This window comes from Nannospalax galili, unplaced genomic scaffold (assembly GCF_000622305.1).
Source record: "Nannospalax galili isolate Female #2095 unplaced genomic scaffold, S.galili_v1.0 scaffold110, whole genome shotgun sequence".
NCBI classification, from domain to species: domain Eukaryota; kingdom Metazoa; phylum Chordata; class Mammalia; order Rodentia; family Spalacidae; genus Nannospalax; species Nannospalax galili.
In genome coordinates this window covers 876,478-894,260 of record NW_008328707.1, presented here as the reverse complement: position 1 = coordinate 894,260, position 17,783 = coordinate 876,478, and the positions used below count along the sequence as shown (strand labels likewise).

At 42.3% G+C, this 17,783-nt stretch overlaps 1 protein-coding gene across 3 annotated transcripts in view; it reads right to left on the bottom strand.

Annotated features, from left to right (window-relative positions):
* Positions 1-12,940, bottom strand: part of Tbc1d30 (TBC1 domain family member 30) — a 38,748-nt gene extending 25,808 nt beyond the window's left edge. Inside the window, exons 1-5 of one of the 3 annotated variants that reach the window (XM_029561520.1) lie at positions 12,534-12,940; positions 8,568-8,629; positions 7,686-7,751; positions 5,961-6,086; positions 3,620-3,805 (exon numbers count right to left, since the gene is read on the bottom strand). In XM_029561520.1, the coding sequence (XP_029417380.1) occupies positions 3,620-3,805; positions 5,961-6,086; positions 7,686-7,751; positions 8,568-8,629; positions 12,534-12,693 (600 nt within the window). In that variant the 5' untranslated portion in view covers positions 12,694-12,940. Of the gene's footprint in view, positions 1-3,619; positions 3,806-5,960; positions 6,087-7,685; positions 7,752-8,567; positions 8,630-12,281; positions 12,298-12,533 lie in introns of those variants that run through there. The other 2 variants (XM_008829034.2, XM_029561524.1) reach the window with 2 other exon arrangements.
* Positions 12,941-17,783: the final 4,843 nt, after the last annotated feature.

Here is a 17,783-nt window from a genome sequence, read left to right as displayed (position 1 = left end):
CTCATTCTGACTGTTCGATCTGTATTGCCTTTTCTAAAATGCCAAAAACAATGTGAATGATCTAACAAAACACACATGTGCACAGTCTTTTCTCATTCAGCTTACACACTCTGTGATGCTCCACTCCCTGAAAGACCAGCTCACTTCTCAGAGCACCAAAAAACAAGGAACAAAATCCCAGCTGGCTCTGTATGCTGGTGGAGCATCTCACAGCACCCCACCATTAGCTTCTAGTCCTGCTAAGGGTCCATGCTTCCCCATCTGCAGTTTATAATTTCTAGTTTTCAGAACTTAGTTCTGTAATGAGGACAGACTCCTGAGAGGCCCCTCTGCAGCCTTTGGTACAGGATGGGCAGGCCCAAGGGGTTGTAGCTTTGTTATGTTAGGACAGGATTTACTAGGTAAACATTTCATCTGAGAGGCAGAAGCTTGGCAACAGGAAAAAAAAGAGTCCTCCCAGTCCCTGGGGAGAGAGGGTGGCCAGAGAGTAGCGGTGAGAGGATTCCCAGAATAGAGACTCTGGTGGGTGTGGGTCAGAGAGAAAGGGGTTCATAGGACAAAGGCAAATTCCAAGGTAATAATGTAAGGATTGTTGTACCTTAAAGATAAATTATATAGTATAAGAAAAATTTTCACATTTCTGTATTTATGGTGCTGGGGACTCACCCCAAGACCTCCCACATATTAGGAGATCACTTTGACACTGATCTACAGCCCAGCCCTAACACTCACATTTTTACTAAGAAACTATGACCTCCTTGAAACTACAAGAAAAATATTTCTTGTTATGTTAATAATTATGTGACACAATAAAATTATTGTTCTTAAGGCTTCTCAAACTCTGATGTTAGGACATAAGAGGCAGCCCCCTCACTCTACTATGACTGAATTCTCCTCTTGAGTTTCTGTTGACAGTGGATAGTGGATAGTAGCTAGGGGAGAAGGAATCACTCTTTTTTGAGGATGTGACCACTGACAGGTTTCCCATGTTCCAGTGGATGGCTCCACATCCGTGCACATATGAACATCACTAATTAGCCTTTGTGGATTATCAAAAAAAAAAAAAAGACATGAAGTTGAGAGCAGCCATGTTAGAGGAGACATGAGGGAAACTGGACAAGAGAAATGGGGGTAGATATCTCATTAACGTCTATAACATTCTCAAAAATAAAGAAAAAATTTAATAATAATATAAGGATTAGTAATGAGAGAGATTCTAATTTTTTTAATATTTTATTTATTATTTTTATTTTATGTGTATGAGTATACTGCCTGCCTGTATGTGAGTGCACCCGTGTTGTGCAATGCCACGGAGGTCAGAAGAGGGCTTCACATGGTGGCTACGAACCGTCCTTAACTCCAGTTCCAGGGGAATCTGAAGCCCTCTTCTGCTTCTAATTTTTAACAAATATAAACAAAACAGTTACAGAGAAAACTTGAAGTGTTGAGAAATGGGAAGTGGTTTGCACGTTTCTATGGATTTCCCCGGGAATTTCAACTTGCAAAAGCTAAAATGGCTATTGGAAAAACACAGATACCCAGTGATTTCCTGGGCAACAGAAATGTCTCCTGAGCCCAGCTCTCATCCGTATACAGAGTGTCCAACCACAAGACCTCATCGTCGGTTGATCGCCTCGTGTGGTTTCTCAGGGCATGCACTGCATTCATTTTCTTTCTTTCTCGTTTTGTTTTGTATTGGTTTTGTTTGCTTTGGGGTTTTTTGTTTTAAATGGATCTCATGTACCTCAGACTGGCCTTGAACTGCCTATGTAGCCAAGGCTGCCCTTGAACTCCTGATCCACCACCTCCCAAGTGCTGGGATTAAAGGTATGCACCATCACATTCAGCTCCAACCCAGCTTTTTATGAGTGTTTTTAATTTCTCAGTTATTACTGAGCCCTTTCATGATCTGGGGGGCATGTGCACACCTCTCCAATCCACCCCTCAATCTGAATCTTATTCCAACTTTCCAAAATAACAGTTCCTATTTTAGAGATGTAAATGGCATCTGAGAAAAGAAAACACTGAAGCTTATAGACTGAATAAATAAAATTACTCCTTAATTTAAAATACCTTAATGTTATGCATTTGAGCTGTCATGTCCTCCCTCCCCTCTCTCCCACTATCACCTATCTGATGAGCAAGTAGCTTCCAAGCTATTCAATACATGAATGGAAAACGGGAGAGGGTGAATACCTATCAGGCTGGGTTTATAATTAAGTCCACTGTGGTGTGTATTTTTATCCAGGAGGAACATTTGTTTATTTTTCCATATCACTGAGGCATTCACCACAGTCAAACAGGTGGGAGCTTGAATACAAAGATCAAATCTCATATACCACAAATACTGCCATCAACAGCAGTTTAAAGGTTCAGCTGTGATCTGGCAACCCACACTGCCCTAAGCAAATAAGGCAGTGGCCCCCCTCCACATTTGAAAGGCTTCATTTCTCCTGTAGACTACACTTGTCATGACTTATCCACTCACATTCAGACCTCTAAGCTCACACTGCCAGTGTTCCATCTCAAAGAATGTTTCCAGAACCACTTTCAACAAACAAAGGACTTAGACATAAAAGATTCAAAGATAAAGACACAATTTACTTTCATAATCTTTCTCCATGCAGACACCTCCCAAAGAAACCCTTGGCTCACCACCTCCACACCTTACCCTGAATACAGGACTACAACAACCATAAAAGACAGTCCAGCCAGATGTGGTAGACAGGTAATGTCTAATGTAATCCCAATGGTCCCTATCTCCTTGTAGTCTCTCTCTCTCTCTCTCTCTCTCTCTCTCTCTGTAATGGGGTCTCATGTAGCTCAGGTTGACCATGAACTCTTCATCTTCCTGTCTCTCTCTCTCTCAAGCATTGTAATTACAGGAGTGCACTAGCACACCAGATATATGTGGTGCTGGTGATCAAACCAAGGCTTTGTGAATGCTAGGTAAGCATTCCACCAACAAAGCTACATCCCCAGGCCTGGTAGTCACACCCTTAAGTCAGAGCTAGACCTGGTGACCACTTAGCACAGGAAAACAATGGCTGTCCCACCTGGCATTTGACTACAAATCTGTAATCTCTTCTGTCTTGCTCTCTCTGGGGAATGTCAGCCACCAGTCTGTGAGATGGAGAGCTTACATGGCAAGGACTAAAGGGTCTCCGGTCAACCACCAATTAAAAACCTGAGGCCTCTCAGTTCAACAGCCTATGAGGAATTCAATCTTGCCAACAACCACATGAATTAACTTAGCAAATGTTCCTGCCACTCGAGTCTTCAAATGAGATCCCAACAGCCACTGGTGTGAATGCCAGAGTGATATGCTTGCTCTTGAGCTGGCCCAGACATGCCCAAACTTCTGACTCAAAGAAACTGAATACGGGCTTGGTGTTACGAGCAATCAAAATTTAAGTTGCTTTTAGAATATCTTATGAGAATGAAAACATTTATTTTCCTCATCATTAGTGGTTACACCACTCTGTCACCTGACATGGCTTTAACTTGGGGAAAATGTTATTTTAAGTAATTACAAAGGTATTAGGAAGGGTAAAGTATCAAACAGGAGAGTTACAGAATGAAATGTCACTGTAAAGTCTTTCAGTTGCCCGATACTCACCTTCAGTGCATCCCCCTCATTGCCTTCCATCACTTCCAGAATCAGTGCAGCTAGGATGTTGAAGCCTTGGCAGTACCCAACATTCTTATTCCATCGGGCATAGGCCAGCAGAACCCGCTTCAATACGACCCTGTCCTGCTCAGCCTCTTGACCACAGTAGGAACTACAGCCCGTGCGATGCAGATCCTAAGGGAGGAACATGATAGTTTTAAAATGCCTCCTGCTATAGTTGGCCCTGCAATGTCCCCACAGGCCATGTACAGGCTTAATCTCCAGTCTGTGATATATTAGGAAGCACTGCAACCTTTAGGAGGTAGGGTCTAGTAGGGAGTAGGGTCTGGCGGTATGTCTTTGAAAAGACTATTGGGACCCTGGCCTCTCCTCTTTCTGGTTCCTGGCCCCCATGAAGTAAGTAGCTTTACTCCATCACACACTTCCTAATATGATGGCCTGCCTCACCACAACCCAAAACAATGGTGTAAATCAACCATGGATGAAAAACTCTGAAACTGTGACCAAATAAATATTTTTTCTTTATGAGTTGACTGTCTCAGGTATTATGTCATAACTTTGTCACAGTAATTGAAAGTTTACAAGTATAATTTCTACTACTCCCTCAAAAAGAACTTTTTATTTCTTTACCTCATATTTACCTTTATCAACATGGATAATTGCTTTTTAACTTATATGCAGCTTATACTCATAAGCCAAAATAATCTTAAATTTTTCTCTTTTTTCTGTTGCTTTCTAAATATAGTCTAAGAGATTTACAAGGGGAATTTGACTTGGGCAAATTTTCTTAAAATATCTCCATAATGAACATAAAAAGTTATTCAATTAACAAAACCATATTACAATGTCATGAAAGTTGAGAGTTTATTTTTAAAACAAGCATCAGTCATATTTATATATATACATATATAAAACTCATATCAACACATGCATGTAGATGTTGATATTAATCCTTTGTATAAAAATGGTATATTTGAGCCAGGCATAGTGGCGCATGCCTTTAATCCCAGCACTTGGGAGGCAGAGGCTGGCGAATCTCTGTGAGTTCAAGGCCAGCCTGGTCTACATAGTGAGTTCCAGGGCAGCTGGGGCTACAGGGAGACCCTGTCTCAAAAAAAACAAAAAAAAAAGGTATATTTAATTACCAAAGCTCTAATATTAAGGAATAGGTTAAAATAGTGAAAACTAAAAGATGTATTGTAAACACAGAAAAATCACCCTATGCACATCATTTTATAAATTTCTATAATACAGACAAAAACATTTGCTGCACTTTAACATGTAAGGGAGTTAACAGCTATAAATTAATTATCAAGAGACTATAGTTTTTAGGAGCTAAAGTCATTTTACCGACATAGCATTTGCTTCAATGAAAAAATAAAAGATCCTTTTAATAACATGATTATAAAATATGCATTGTCTTAATTCATAAGTTAGACAGAAAATGAATATTTCAAATATGAAACACTTGTCTCTGTGAAACCTATTCTGAAATTTCAGATAAAGAATTGAAATATGGATAATGCAAAGGGCCTCAATATGCAATGCCATGATTCTTTTTTAGCATTTGTTTGAAACAGACCAAGTTAGATCAGAAAGAAGCTCATTTTAGTATTTCCTCCTTAAAAAATATATTCAAATGTGCCAACACATTAGCCATCTTGCAGTGACCAAAATGTAGATGGAACAGCCTTCCTTTTAAAATCCGAGCTTAGCATCACACTGTGATACACTCATATAAATCAAAACCCATGTGCCTGAGCCTTATGTAAGAGGATTATTCTGGTACCAAATGAAATCAGCATCCTTGGCTTTTAACACCAGGCTCTAATCAACTGTAATAATGCAGGTATGCAACCACAGCTGCCTCCACAGCTGGCTTGAAGTAGATCCTTCAGTCACCCTAACCAACTATAAATCAACAGTTAAACTACATAATAAGAGCTGAATGCTTCTAATATGAAATACATTTGACTTCAATTTCTCAAGTCAATAACTTTTATGTAAAAATACATTTGGCAGCCCTAGCCCATACTAAAGAAACTAAAAATGAATTTCAATCTCCTATCACATGAGGAAAATAAATAACATAGAATACGAATGGAAGCTCATTCACATTTTACTCTTACTGGCAACATTTAAATCTATGAAGACAAGACAGTCAAGGTTGTCCTTACAAAAGCTATTAACTGATGAAATGAGAAGGCAGAAACTACAAAGACATTTGGACCACAAGATAGAAAGCAACTGATCCTCTGTCTAGGAAACAGTTGGCTCTTGAAGTCCATTTTTCTGCAACAGAACCACAGGCCAAGTTCAGGGTCATTACCTTGACTATCTGAATGCCCATTGAGTCATCATCAGGATTGCTCCTCTCATTGAAAGTGAAGCGCATAGTTTTGTCCCAGTCGATGGCTATACTGTGCAAGTAATGATCTGCCAAGGTCAACCAAACCTAAAACATAATATTAATAAAGAAGATTGGAAAAGTAAAACACATCATTTCACTTTTATTAGAAAATTGTTATTGTGTCCAGCAAAAAAAAAAAAAAAGAAAAAGAACTGTTCCTAGACCAAACATAGCTCACACGGGGGTCTACAAGAAACTCAGCAAAATTTTTGCTATATGAAATTGTACCCTATAGGGTCTTTCATTTACTCTTTCAATAAATATTTGTTGAGTTCCTACAATGTGCAAAGTAGCAATCCAATCATTAGAGATACTGGTTAAAAATGGGGGGGCAGTTCTATTTTATTTCAGTTACTTGAATAATGGGCCTTTTTTCTCCATGGAAGCCTCTGCCTTAAATCTCCCACACACACATATACACAACACCCACTCCATACACACAAATCTGGCAGATGCGGTCCCAGAATAAACAATTCTTTTAAGAGTCACTGAATATTTTTACTCCTTTATCCTACCAAGAAAATCTAATTATGAAAAATGTATTTCACAGTTCAATTTTATTGTTTATTTTGAGAAACTCCTCAGTGTTCAAACTCTAGTATTAAGAATAGATTAGGACTGAAGAGATGGCTCAGAGGTTAGGCACATTGGCTGCTCTTGTAGAGGACCCAGGTTCAGTTCCCAACACCCACATGGCAGCTCACAACCAGTGCCAAGGGATCTGATGCTCTCTTCTGCCTCCATGGGCACACATACACATGGTTCACATATAAACATGCAGGCAAACACTCATACACATAAAACGAATAAAATTTTGTAAAAGATTATATTTATCAATCAATATCCTTAGAGCACATTTCAAGTTATTCCATTTGGCAGGAATAACATTGATTCATATATCTTCAACCAGAGTTCTAAGCATCAGAATCAGGTCCAAATGCACAGTTGGTATCTTCAAGTTAGATATGCATCTCAACTGTAACAGATCTCAATCTAATCATGTCATCTACTATCAGTGATATGTACACATACCTACACACACACACACACACACACACACACACACACACACACACACACACGTTACTCCCATCTACACCTCCTAGAGTCTAGGAGGGCATACATGACCTAACCACACACACTGCCTCTACAGTCCTCTTATTACTTCCCCCTGGCTCTCTGAGCTCCAGCCCCTGTGGCCTCACACTTTTCCTCAAACATGGCCCGGGTGCTCCCAGCTGAGTGCATTTGAGCTGGCTGTTCCTTCTGCCTAGAGTTATCTTCCCCAAGTAACTGTACACCTTAAGTCTCACCTCCTTCAGGGTCCTACTTGCATGTCAACTTCTATTTGAAGTTCCACCTCTTCACCCCCATTCTCCCACACTCCCCTTAGTTCTCTGCCTGTTTTATTTTTATCCATGGCACTAATCACTATCTGGCACACTTTATATTTTATTCATTGTAAGTTCCATGAGGACAAAAACTTTTCTGTTCTTTCCACTACTGCATCCCTAGCACCTAGAACAGTACCTGGCACAGGAGGAATAGTAAACACTATGTGTAAATGAAGAATACTTTTTAACTTCCCAGACATTCTGATAGAGTGATAGTCCTTTTATATTTAAGCCTTGTGAACCCACTTACCTTTCTTCTCCATTCCTTTGGGATCCCTGTCGACAGTCGGGCTACTGCCTTGAGCGCATCATACCACTAGAAGCAGAGAAAACTATCAGAGAAGTAAAAACTTGACCTGGATCAGCACTTTTCAGGCTTTTCTCCATCTTTACACCCATACTGCATGAGAAAGTTAATAGAGCACACTAGGACAGTCAGAGCTTCTTTCTGCCAGTAATTATCATTCTGGGTACTGTGACCACTCCAAGCCTCATGCCTCTGATACCCTAACTAAACATACCTGTTACCCATTTGACCCCAGTAGTTGGGAAGCTCTGATTCAAAAGCCAAAACACATATGTTAAAAATAATAGATATGTGAGTTTTTTAATTTATTTGCATTGTGTGGTTTCTACAGTAGTTATCAGATTCCCCTAAATTTATTCACACTTGTGCCACTTACAGAAAATTGTTCACTGCAAATATAAATCTATGTTCCTTATGCTTTAAAAGTTATTTTACAAGGCTAGAGAGATAGCTCAGTTGTTAAGGGCACTGGCTGCTCTTACAGAGGACTCAGGCTCGAATCCCAGGACCCACATGGTAGCTAACAACTGTCCTAAATCCAGTTCCAGGGAATTCAACACCCTCTTCTGACCAACACCCTCTTCTGACGGTGGGCACTTCATGACATGCAGACAAAACACTCATACATATAAAATTAAAATAATAAATAAAATTTTAAAAATTTATTTTACAAAAAAATTTATTTTACAAGGAACTGTAAAAAAAACTGGCATCTTTGTTGTATAAAAATATATGTGAATATTCTCAATTTAAGAACATAAGCCAATATACCCTACTGATGTCCCAAACTAAAACTGCCTTAAAAGAAACCAAAAGTAAAGTTACCTGTTGAAAACCATTTTGACCTAAAGAAGGCTCAAGAGTGAACTTCAATTTTGTATCAACTCCTAAAAGAAAAATAAATAATTATTATTTATGTAAACTATAACAAGTTATATTGTAAAGAAAAATCAGCTTTGGTTCTACTGAATTGTCATTTTTAAAAAATTAAAATTTTTTTCTAAAGTTTGGTCATTTATTAATATAAAAGTCATATTGATTCGAAAATTGGAAAATGCCCTAAGACAGTAAAATGGAGATTATAACATTGGATGGCGGTCTCCACAGAAGCCTAAAATAATACAAAAATGAAAACAATAAATGATACCATAAGGCTAGAGTCATCAGCCATCATTATCTTTGGTCCCAAAACCCAAGTAAACTACCTAGCTTGTCTGGGCCTCAAGCCCCAATTGAGGGTAACAATGCCTGTCTCAGAGGACTGTTGTGGCAATTGTAAATCTCCTCGCCTGGTGTAATTAATAGTTATGACATACAAGAGGAGAGTTTTCTACTTACAGAGTTTGTTTTTCTACTACACTTGAATGGACTAAGACTATTACAGAAACTTCAATAGCTGGAGGTGTGGCTCAGCAGTACAGGGATTGTCTAGCATGAATGAGAGCCTGGGTTCCATTCCCAACACCAGAAAAAAAGAAAAAGAAAAGCTTTACCAGAGTATCAAATGCTATAAAATATTATCGTGGCACTGTGAATGTTAGGAGGAGGTAAAGTGCTTGCCTGATACGTGGAAGGCCCTGAGTGAGTCTGTGTAGCTCTTTTCCCTGTTTTGTTTTGGTGGCGCAGTGGAGTAAATCTATAGCCCTGCTATCACTGAGCTACATCCCTTACCACCCCCCTCCATTCTCCCATGGAATAATTTATTATAACAATTCCACTTGGAGATTTTCATATATTTTTGTTTTGATACGCTTATCCACTGACGATAACAGTGTATTAAATTCAAGACTATGAACTAAAAATAGAACTAAATTCTAAAACTAAGTAATCTACAACTTTAACCTTCTTTGGTTTTTTGTTTTTTTGAATCAGGGTCTCCCTGTAACCCCAGCTGGCATGGAACTCATTATGTAGACTAGGCTGGCCTTAAACTCACAGAGACCTGCCTGCCTCTGCCTCCTGAATGCTGGGATTAAAGGCATGTGCCACCATGCCCAGTCACTGAATTTTCTTTGACTCAGATCCCAAGTCTATGGAACAGAAGCAGAAAAATACATAAGTAAAAAAAAAATTTTTGATCTTTTTGAGACAGGGTCTCCCTGTAGCCCCAGCTGTCCTGGAACTCACTATGTAGACCAGGATGGCCTTGAACTCACAGAGATCCAGTGCCTCTGCCTCCCAAGTGCTGGGATTAAAGCCGTGTGCCACCATGCCTGGCATAAGTAAATTTTAACACTTATATTTGGCCTTATTCACAATTCCATATTAGAATTATGTGCTGTTGAAGTGAAATTTCATAACAATTCTTGCTTAAATTCTATAAAAATATAATCAAACCTGAAAATACTATTCTTTTTCTATAATTTCAAAATCAATTGTAACATTTTAAGACTTTTTTTTTTAACACAGGGTCTTGTTATGTAGCCTCCAATTGTCCAGACCTCACTATGTAGACCAGCCTGATCTTCAACTTGAGGTGATCCTGCCTTTACCTCCTAAGTACTGGGTCTACAGGCAGATACCATCATGCTCAGCTTTAAGCCATATGTACACGTCTTGTGTGTATTGTATGTATGTAGTCATATGTGTGTATGTGTATGTGCAGATGAGTATGCATGCCAGAGGCCAATGTCCTGCATCTTCCTCAATCACTCTCCACTTTAATCTGGGGAGAGAGTCTCTCAACTTTGCAGCTAGGCTGGACAGTCAATGATCTGTATCCACACCTCCCCATACCCCCCACCAATATTGGGACTAAGACTTGCACTGTGCTGGCTTTTACATGGGTGCTCAGGATGCAAACTCAAGATCTCATGCTTCTGCAGCAAGCACTGTACCCCTGAGCCATCTCCCCAGCCCCTTAACCCACTTATTGGTTACAAATCCAAGGAGCAATAAATGCCAAACACTCAATAATATTGTTTTACAAACTGCAAAAATCAAATAATGAGGCTGTTGCCTCTAAGATGTTGATTGCAGGTTACACATGTTGAAAACCTCTCCACAACATCAACCACTTGGAGACTGATATGGACAGAAGTAGTCTTCAGGGCTTAAAAAAATAATAATAGTCTGTTAGAAGACATATCTATGGAATCAAGATGCAGAAAAGATGTGTCTAATTTGCCGAAGCCCATGACCAAACAAATGCTTGCTCTTCTTGGAGCCCTGCACCAGTGCTGTGGACACATGCTTGGAACCTGGGTTCCAAGGAGCCCAGGGCATCCAGTTGGATGCCTTGATACTTGTTTTCCTACCTTTGGAACCAAAACCATGCTATGCCTGGATAGATTATTTTCTGCTTCGAGAGAATATTAACCCACTGAGTCTTCCCACTTAGAGACGGTTTAAATGAACTCCTGATAGAGATAGATGGAGGTGACACACAAGAGTGCCTCCAGCTCTTGCCAATGAAATGGGCTTTGATGTAAGTGTGCTGTTCAAGCCCGGGGTGCTGAATGCAGGAGTTTATAGACACGACTTCCTTTATTACAACAAAGACCAGGAAATTCAGCCCCTTGCTGACTTTTTGTAGCTGCCATAAAACCACAGGACTCCTCCAGTATGTTCGGCCAAATATGCTCCTTTGACTTTTTTGGATCACCTGCTGGGCTTAATGCTGATTGCCTTCCTGTGCTGAAATCCAACTGGGGCTAGTTAGTCAAAACCAAACTATTTTCCTATGAACAATAATGAGTCAGGTCTTACGTGGAATTGATCATTTGCCGCCCTCATCTAAAGACTTAAATCGGGTCATTTTCACCCTTTTCTTTTAAGTGAAAGGAGAGAAGGTTTATGTTTCGTCCGATAATCACAGCTGTTCCGGATTCAGAAATACAAAACACTTTTCAACGTGAGAAAATTAAAAAAAAAAAAAAAAAGGTAAAAGAAGAAGGTGAATAAATACTATTAGACGCTTCCGTGGGGAAAAAAACAAAGAAACCACGAGGTTCGGAAAGGCAGCGACGTGTTCCGCCCTTTGGGACCCAGCGCAAAATCTACTGCAGCTGAGAGACAGCGGGTCCCCGAAGGCGCGGGGTAGGGGTTGGGCGTGCGAGAGGGAGGACTGTGGAGATGACAATCCTCCCGGAGCCAGCTGAGGTCACTCCAGGGAAAGGTGAGCGCCAAGCTCAAGCTCAGGTGCAACTACAGATGCTCCCTCCGCGGCTAGCCCTTGCCGGAACCCTCAGCGCCCAGGCGCCCGCGCTAAGCCAGGCTCTGAAAACCCCAGCAAGGATGCGGACTGAAGGAGCTGGCTCGGAGACAGGAAGAGCCGGGGGAAGCAGGGATGCGTAAACACAGGCTGATGGCAGAAAAGGCCTATCGTAATACAATCAGGCGCGTTCCTGGACCTTACCTACAGAGAAGCTCCTGCCCTCTCCCACCCGGACTCAGAAGAGACTGACCAGGAGAGCTGTGCCCAGGACTCACAACCCCAGGGACTAGACTCTGGAAAACATACGCTCGGCTTTTCCATCACAGTCGCTCCCTTTCCCTCCGACCTGTGGGTTAAGGCTGTGCTCTCGCGAACCCACACACCTTCTTAGAGGTCTGGCTTCCCGCAAGCCCGGAGCACAATAGGTGACACAACCTTGGCTGGCGGGGGCAGCTTCCCCGCCGCGCACCGAGGCCGTGTACAGGCCGCGGGGCGTCTTCGCGGCGCCCCGGGAGCCGGCTGCCCGCACCCGGGCCGGGTGTGCTCCGTGCCCTCCCAGGCCGGCAGGGCACCCCGCGGCACTAGCATCCCGCCACGCGACTGCCCAGCGCCGCGTCTGCAGCGCCGCAGCTCACCCGGCTCCAAGGTGCAGAGCAGCCGGGGCGCGGTCCGAGAGATGCAGCTGCGCTTCTTGAGCACGTTGCTCAGGATGGTGCCCACGCCGCCGCCGCCACCCTGGCGCTTCGGGCATCTTCCCCCGCGCCGCAGAGAGCTGGTGAGCTTGTCCTGCCGCATCCGAAAGCGCTCGGGGCACCGTCCGCCTCGGCCCCAGCTGCCCGGCCGGCGGAACGGCTTCGCACGCAAAGCTCCGGGCGAGGCCGCCCTCGGGAGCCGCGGGAGCGCAGCCCGAGCTCGGGAGCCCAGAGCACCGGCAAGGCGCGGCGGGGGCCACTGAGCACCCGAAGGCGGGCTGGCATCTGCAGTGCGGAGCCTGCACCGAGGAGACTGGAGCCGGCTGGGGCGGGGAGGAGCCGGGAGCGAGCGCGCGGGCGCGCGGGAGACGGAGGCGGTGCCTCCGCCTCCAATCCTGGCATCCGAGTGCGCTGGAGCCTGCGAGCCCCGGAGCCCGAAAAACCCGTTCCCGAGGACAGCAACCAGAAGCAGGCAGAGATATCCATACTTCTAGAGAAAGGCGAGAGGGATGCAGGGGCCTCAGGTGCGCGGTGCCAACCAGCTGAGAAGTGCCCACTTTGTCTGGGCAGCCCCCGCAGGATGAATCCCACCTTGGGGCATAGAAACTGGCAGATGGTGACCCCAAACTTGATCATAAATTGTGTTAATTTCTTTCCTCACAGCTTAGAGAAGCAAGGAAATCATGTTAATAATATTAACAATGGTTACTCCTCTTGGAAAAATTTAAGTAGGGGGTTTTGTTTTGTAGTTGTTTTGTTTTTGTGGGGTTTTGTTTTTGAAACGGGGTTCCCCTGTAGCCCCAGCAGATCTGGAACTTGCTATGTAGACCAGGCTGACCCTTAGATCTACCTGCCTCTGCTTCCAGAGTGCTGGGATTAAAGACGTGGATCACCACACGCCCAACAAGAAGCCTTTAAAGTGTTCCCTTATCTCTTCAGAGCATCAGCGCTGCTGAACTAGTATTAACCACCAATGCTGTTAAAAAAAAGAAAAGGTCATTCTTAAAGAACAATGGAATATTTGCCTTAAAAATAAGGGAGGCAGGGATGTGGGAGGTATAAAGATAATTTTATTTGGTAATCTTTAGAGGGGGAAGAAAGACACTAGATAAACCAAAAATGAATTTTAAAATTTTTGAGAGAGGAGGCCAGTTAAGACCCTGTCTCAAAAAAACCAAGGTGGATGGCTCTGGGGAGGAACAATGCCAGAAACTGTCCTCTGGCTTCCATGTGCACCTACACACACACCTGCACACACATACATGCACACACACACACACACACAAAATTATGGAAGAGGGAGCAGTGTGGACACAAGAATGGAACATTGAGATTTCTCTAGATTTACCTTATAGTTTTGACTCTGAAATGACAGGCTCATTGATATTAAATTTAAATTTTTAAAGAAAACTATGGAAAATGAATAAAAACAAATTAATAAAACTGAATACATCATTTATAGCATAGGAACATAGAAAAAATAATTGTACTTTAACAGGGCTATGTACTCTAAGGACAAAGAACAGAAGATAAATCTTAATTTTACTCAATATTGATGCTTTAACTCATGCATTATCAGCTAAAGCAAATGACTAATGTCAAATTATACACAATTATATAATCAAAGAATTGATTTTCTTTAAACTACTAAATTATGTTTGGTTTTTGAGGCAGTCTCCCTACATAGCCCAGGCTAGCCTCAAACTTGCTATCCGCCTGTTTCAGTCTCCTGAACGCTGGGATTAGAAGTATATGAAGCCACACTTATAACTAATATATTTAAATTGAAAATACTTTTTTAAGCATAAATACATCTACTCAAATCAGTGTAGAAAGGCAGACAACTCAGCAATAATAAACATCCACAGTACCCAGGTTACAGACTCTAAAACCCTCTCCCCACCAAGAGGAGCAGTGGTTCTTTGCACAGTGGCTGACTCCAGGCCTGAGCCAGAAAAGGCACAGGTGAGTATAGAGCATCTTGATGAACTCGGGAAGAGCTCCAGGATGAATGGGGTCATGTCACAAGAGCACAAAGGCCATGTTGACAGGTTCCTATTGACAAAGATGAAAAAATTCGAGTGTAAAAACAACAGCTGCACTTGACTGAATAAATGTTTGATATCTACTAAGTGTTTTTAATAATAATGCTATTCTGGGCAAGCCAGAAAAGCATCATTCCTGTGACTCTAACAAGCTTATTTTGTAGTCTGTACATACAGAGCTTTGTAAAGTACCCCCAGAATGTGAGGACACTGTCAAAAATTGTATAACTGTGAGAATGAAATGTATAAAACTCTGTTAAAAGGAGGTTGGCTACAAAAGTAAGCCATGCTGATAAGTGAGCTGTGAAGCTTAGCTGCCTGACTAAAGATGCTTTGAACAAAGCAGTACTCTCCAAAAGCATCACTAAAGATGAAGTCAGTGCTTAATCCACACATCCATACAGTTTGCCTTAGATTTCCCAACCATCTGCAGCAAGCTCGGGTTTTTATGTTTTTATGCAGTACTTATTCATTACCCTTTGGCTTTCTTTTAAGATATCCACTAACCCTCCAGGCCTATCTCCATGATGCTGAGGACAGCATAAAGAGGTCTGATGTTTTGGCTTTATCTTTCCAATGTTTTGGGGGTCTAATATAGTCTGGAGGCTGAAGGTGATGGTGAACACCAAAAATCAAATGGAGACAACTGGCATAAGCAGAAAACTCCACTGGGACAAGCGGTCAGTCCAAGCCTTAGAGAGTTTTGTGTCCTCGTTTAACAAGGGACGCTATTCACATTGTGTCTCACTAGGTAGGCAGGAGGAGCCTCCGCAACCCTGTCTGGTGTGGGGAGAACATTCAGTGCCTGAGGCTGTGTGACACATGCCATTCATTGCACCCCTCACCCTCTGGCTCTGACGTCATGCTCATCAAGCAAACCTCTGATTATCATTTGGCTCCTCAAAGGGCTGCTACATAGAAGAGAGCATACTGAGCGCAGCAGGCCATGATCAGCACCCCCTCAGTTCAGCTGATGCTCAGTGAGCTGACAAAATCAAGTTTCTGGGCTATCAGAGCTGAACTCTAGACCCTGGACTGCAGGAGGTGGGGGTGGAATGTGACGGCTAACAAAAAGACCTTTCTCTGACATTTCTTCAGTAACCATACTTTTCTTCCTCATAGTGAAGGAGCCTGATCACTTTCCCAAATGAACATTCCATTTCATCTTTTAGATTTATTCCAAGGAAAAAGTTTTAAAAAAAGCTTTGTTGAAAACTCCCATTCAAAACAGAAGTTAAGACAGGTTTTTTTAAAGTGTTTCTACGATTATGGCAATAAGTAGCAAAGGAATTAAATATTATTTTGTTTACATTGGGGAGGAAAGGCAGGCCTGCCAACTTTTGTAGGAAACAGATAATTAAATGAGTGCTAAATACAATACTCTAAAAGCAGCCATGACACAAGGCTGGTATTATATTTATTATGTGACTCATAGTTTCTTATTTCATGTCTGGGATATTGTTTTCCAAAAGCAAAAGATGTCATCTGAAGTCAACTCACAAGGAAAACAAGCCTCATGACACTCACCTGAGGCTTTCAGCCATCAGGCCAACTTATCTCATTCTCTACTCATCAAATGGTCCTTACTATCAAATAATGTCAGTGGATCCCCACTTAAAAAAAAAATCACATTGTGGCACCATCCAGAATAGCTATGATTTATGTTGAACTTGGGGAAAAGTTCAATGTAAATTTCACACTGGGTGGGCCAGATGTAGTTTAAAAAAAAAAAAAAAAAGATTGGCAGGAAGAGCATAAGTTTGAGGCCAACCTGGGCTACATAGTGAGTTCTAGGCTAGCTTGCTACAAAGTGAAACCCTGTCTCAAAATACCCCTTCACACGAGATTGAGAGACTGTGCTTTGTATTGCAAAAGAAAAGGAAGATTTTTGAGGAAAAGTCCCAACTGGCTCAGAGCCCAATGCCCGCAGGACATCTACAGAGCTGCAAGCTCCCAGACTGAAACGGTGAATTAGGGACCATTGGATCACTCCGCACTCTGTGACTCTTCAGCCTACGTGCTGGGAATGAGGCTTCTTGAAAGCAAACTTTGCCTTTAATGGGAGACCAGCAAGAAACTTTGAAGGAAAGGCAAGCCTGACCTAAGAATAAAAAAAGCTATGTCCCAAGAGGCTTCCAGAAGGGAATCCGTCTGCAACTTTTCTGATTTCCTAGTGCTGTTATTCCCACTTGACAGCAAAATCTTAAAATAAAAAAGGCCTACGTGCTTATCTTCAGGGACAGAGCAGAACTAGTGGTGGCAATTACTAAAAGAAAAAGCCCAGGAAGCCTGCTGCTAGGAGAGAGAAACCAGAAGGAACCAGGTCACTCTGGGACCTCAGGCCTGGAGTTCATCCCTAGGGGGCAGCTGGCAGGTTTGGAGGCTGCCAAGCTCCACACAGTGGATTATGAGCCACACATCTTTGAGGGTCAGATGGCTCTTACAGATCATCCTCTCTAATGCATCCCCCATTAGGCAAAAGACAGTTGCATTTTGTGTTCTCACTAAAAGTGTGAAGGGTCTGCCAACACAGAAACCAGCATTTCCCTTTCCATACGCCCTCCAATTTTTGAAGATCACTCCTGAATAGTAAAAGCAGCATTTCTATACATCTAGTATCTGATATGGCCTGGATCTTGAGTGTCCCCCAAAAGCTTGGTCCTCAGCACTAATGAGAGGTGGTACAGCCTTTAAGAGGTTGGGACTCTGAATGGGAGTTCCCTACATCACTGGGGGCATGGCCTTGAAAGGGAAACTGGGACTTCGGTTCCTTCCTCTTGATAAAGTAACAAGGTGAGGGGTTTCGTTCCACCATGAGCTCCTGCTGTGATATGCTGCTTCATCACAGGCTCAAACCGTGGTGCCAACTAGATCATGGACTGGAGGCTCCAAAACTGTAACTCAAATAAACCTTTTCTCTTTAGGTATTAATTATCTCTCAAGTATTTTTTTATAATGATGGAACACTGACTAATAAAGCATCTGTAGCCACTTCCCTAAAATCTTAATTCTCCTCAAACCTACATAAAAGGGTCTCTCTTTTTTTTTAATTTGATGTGTATAAGTATATTGTCTACATGTGTGTAAATGCACCCATGTCATGTGATGCCCTCAGAGGTCAGAAGAGGGTGTCGGATCCCTTGGAACT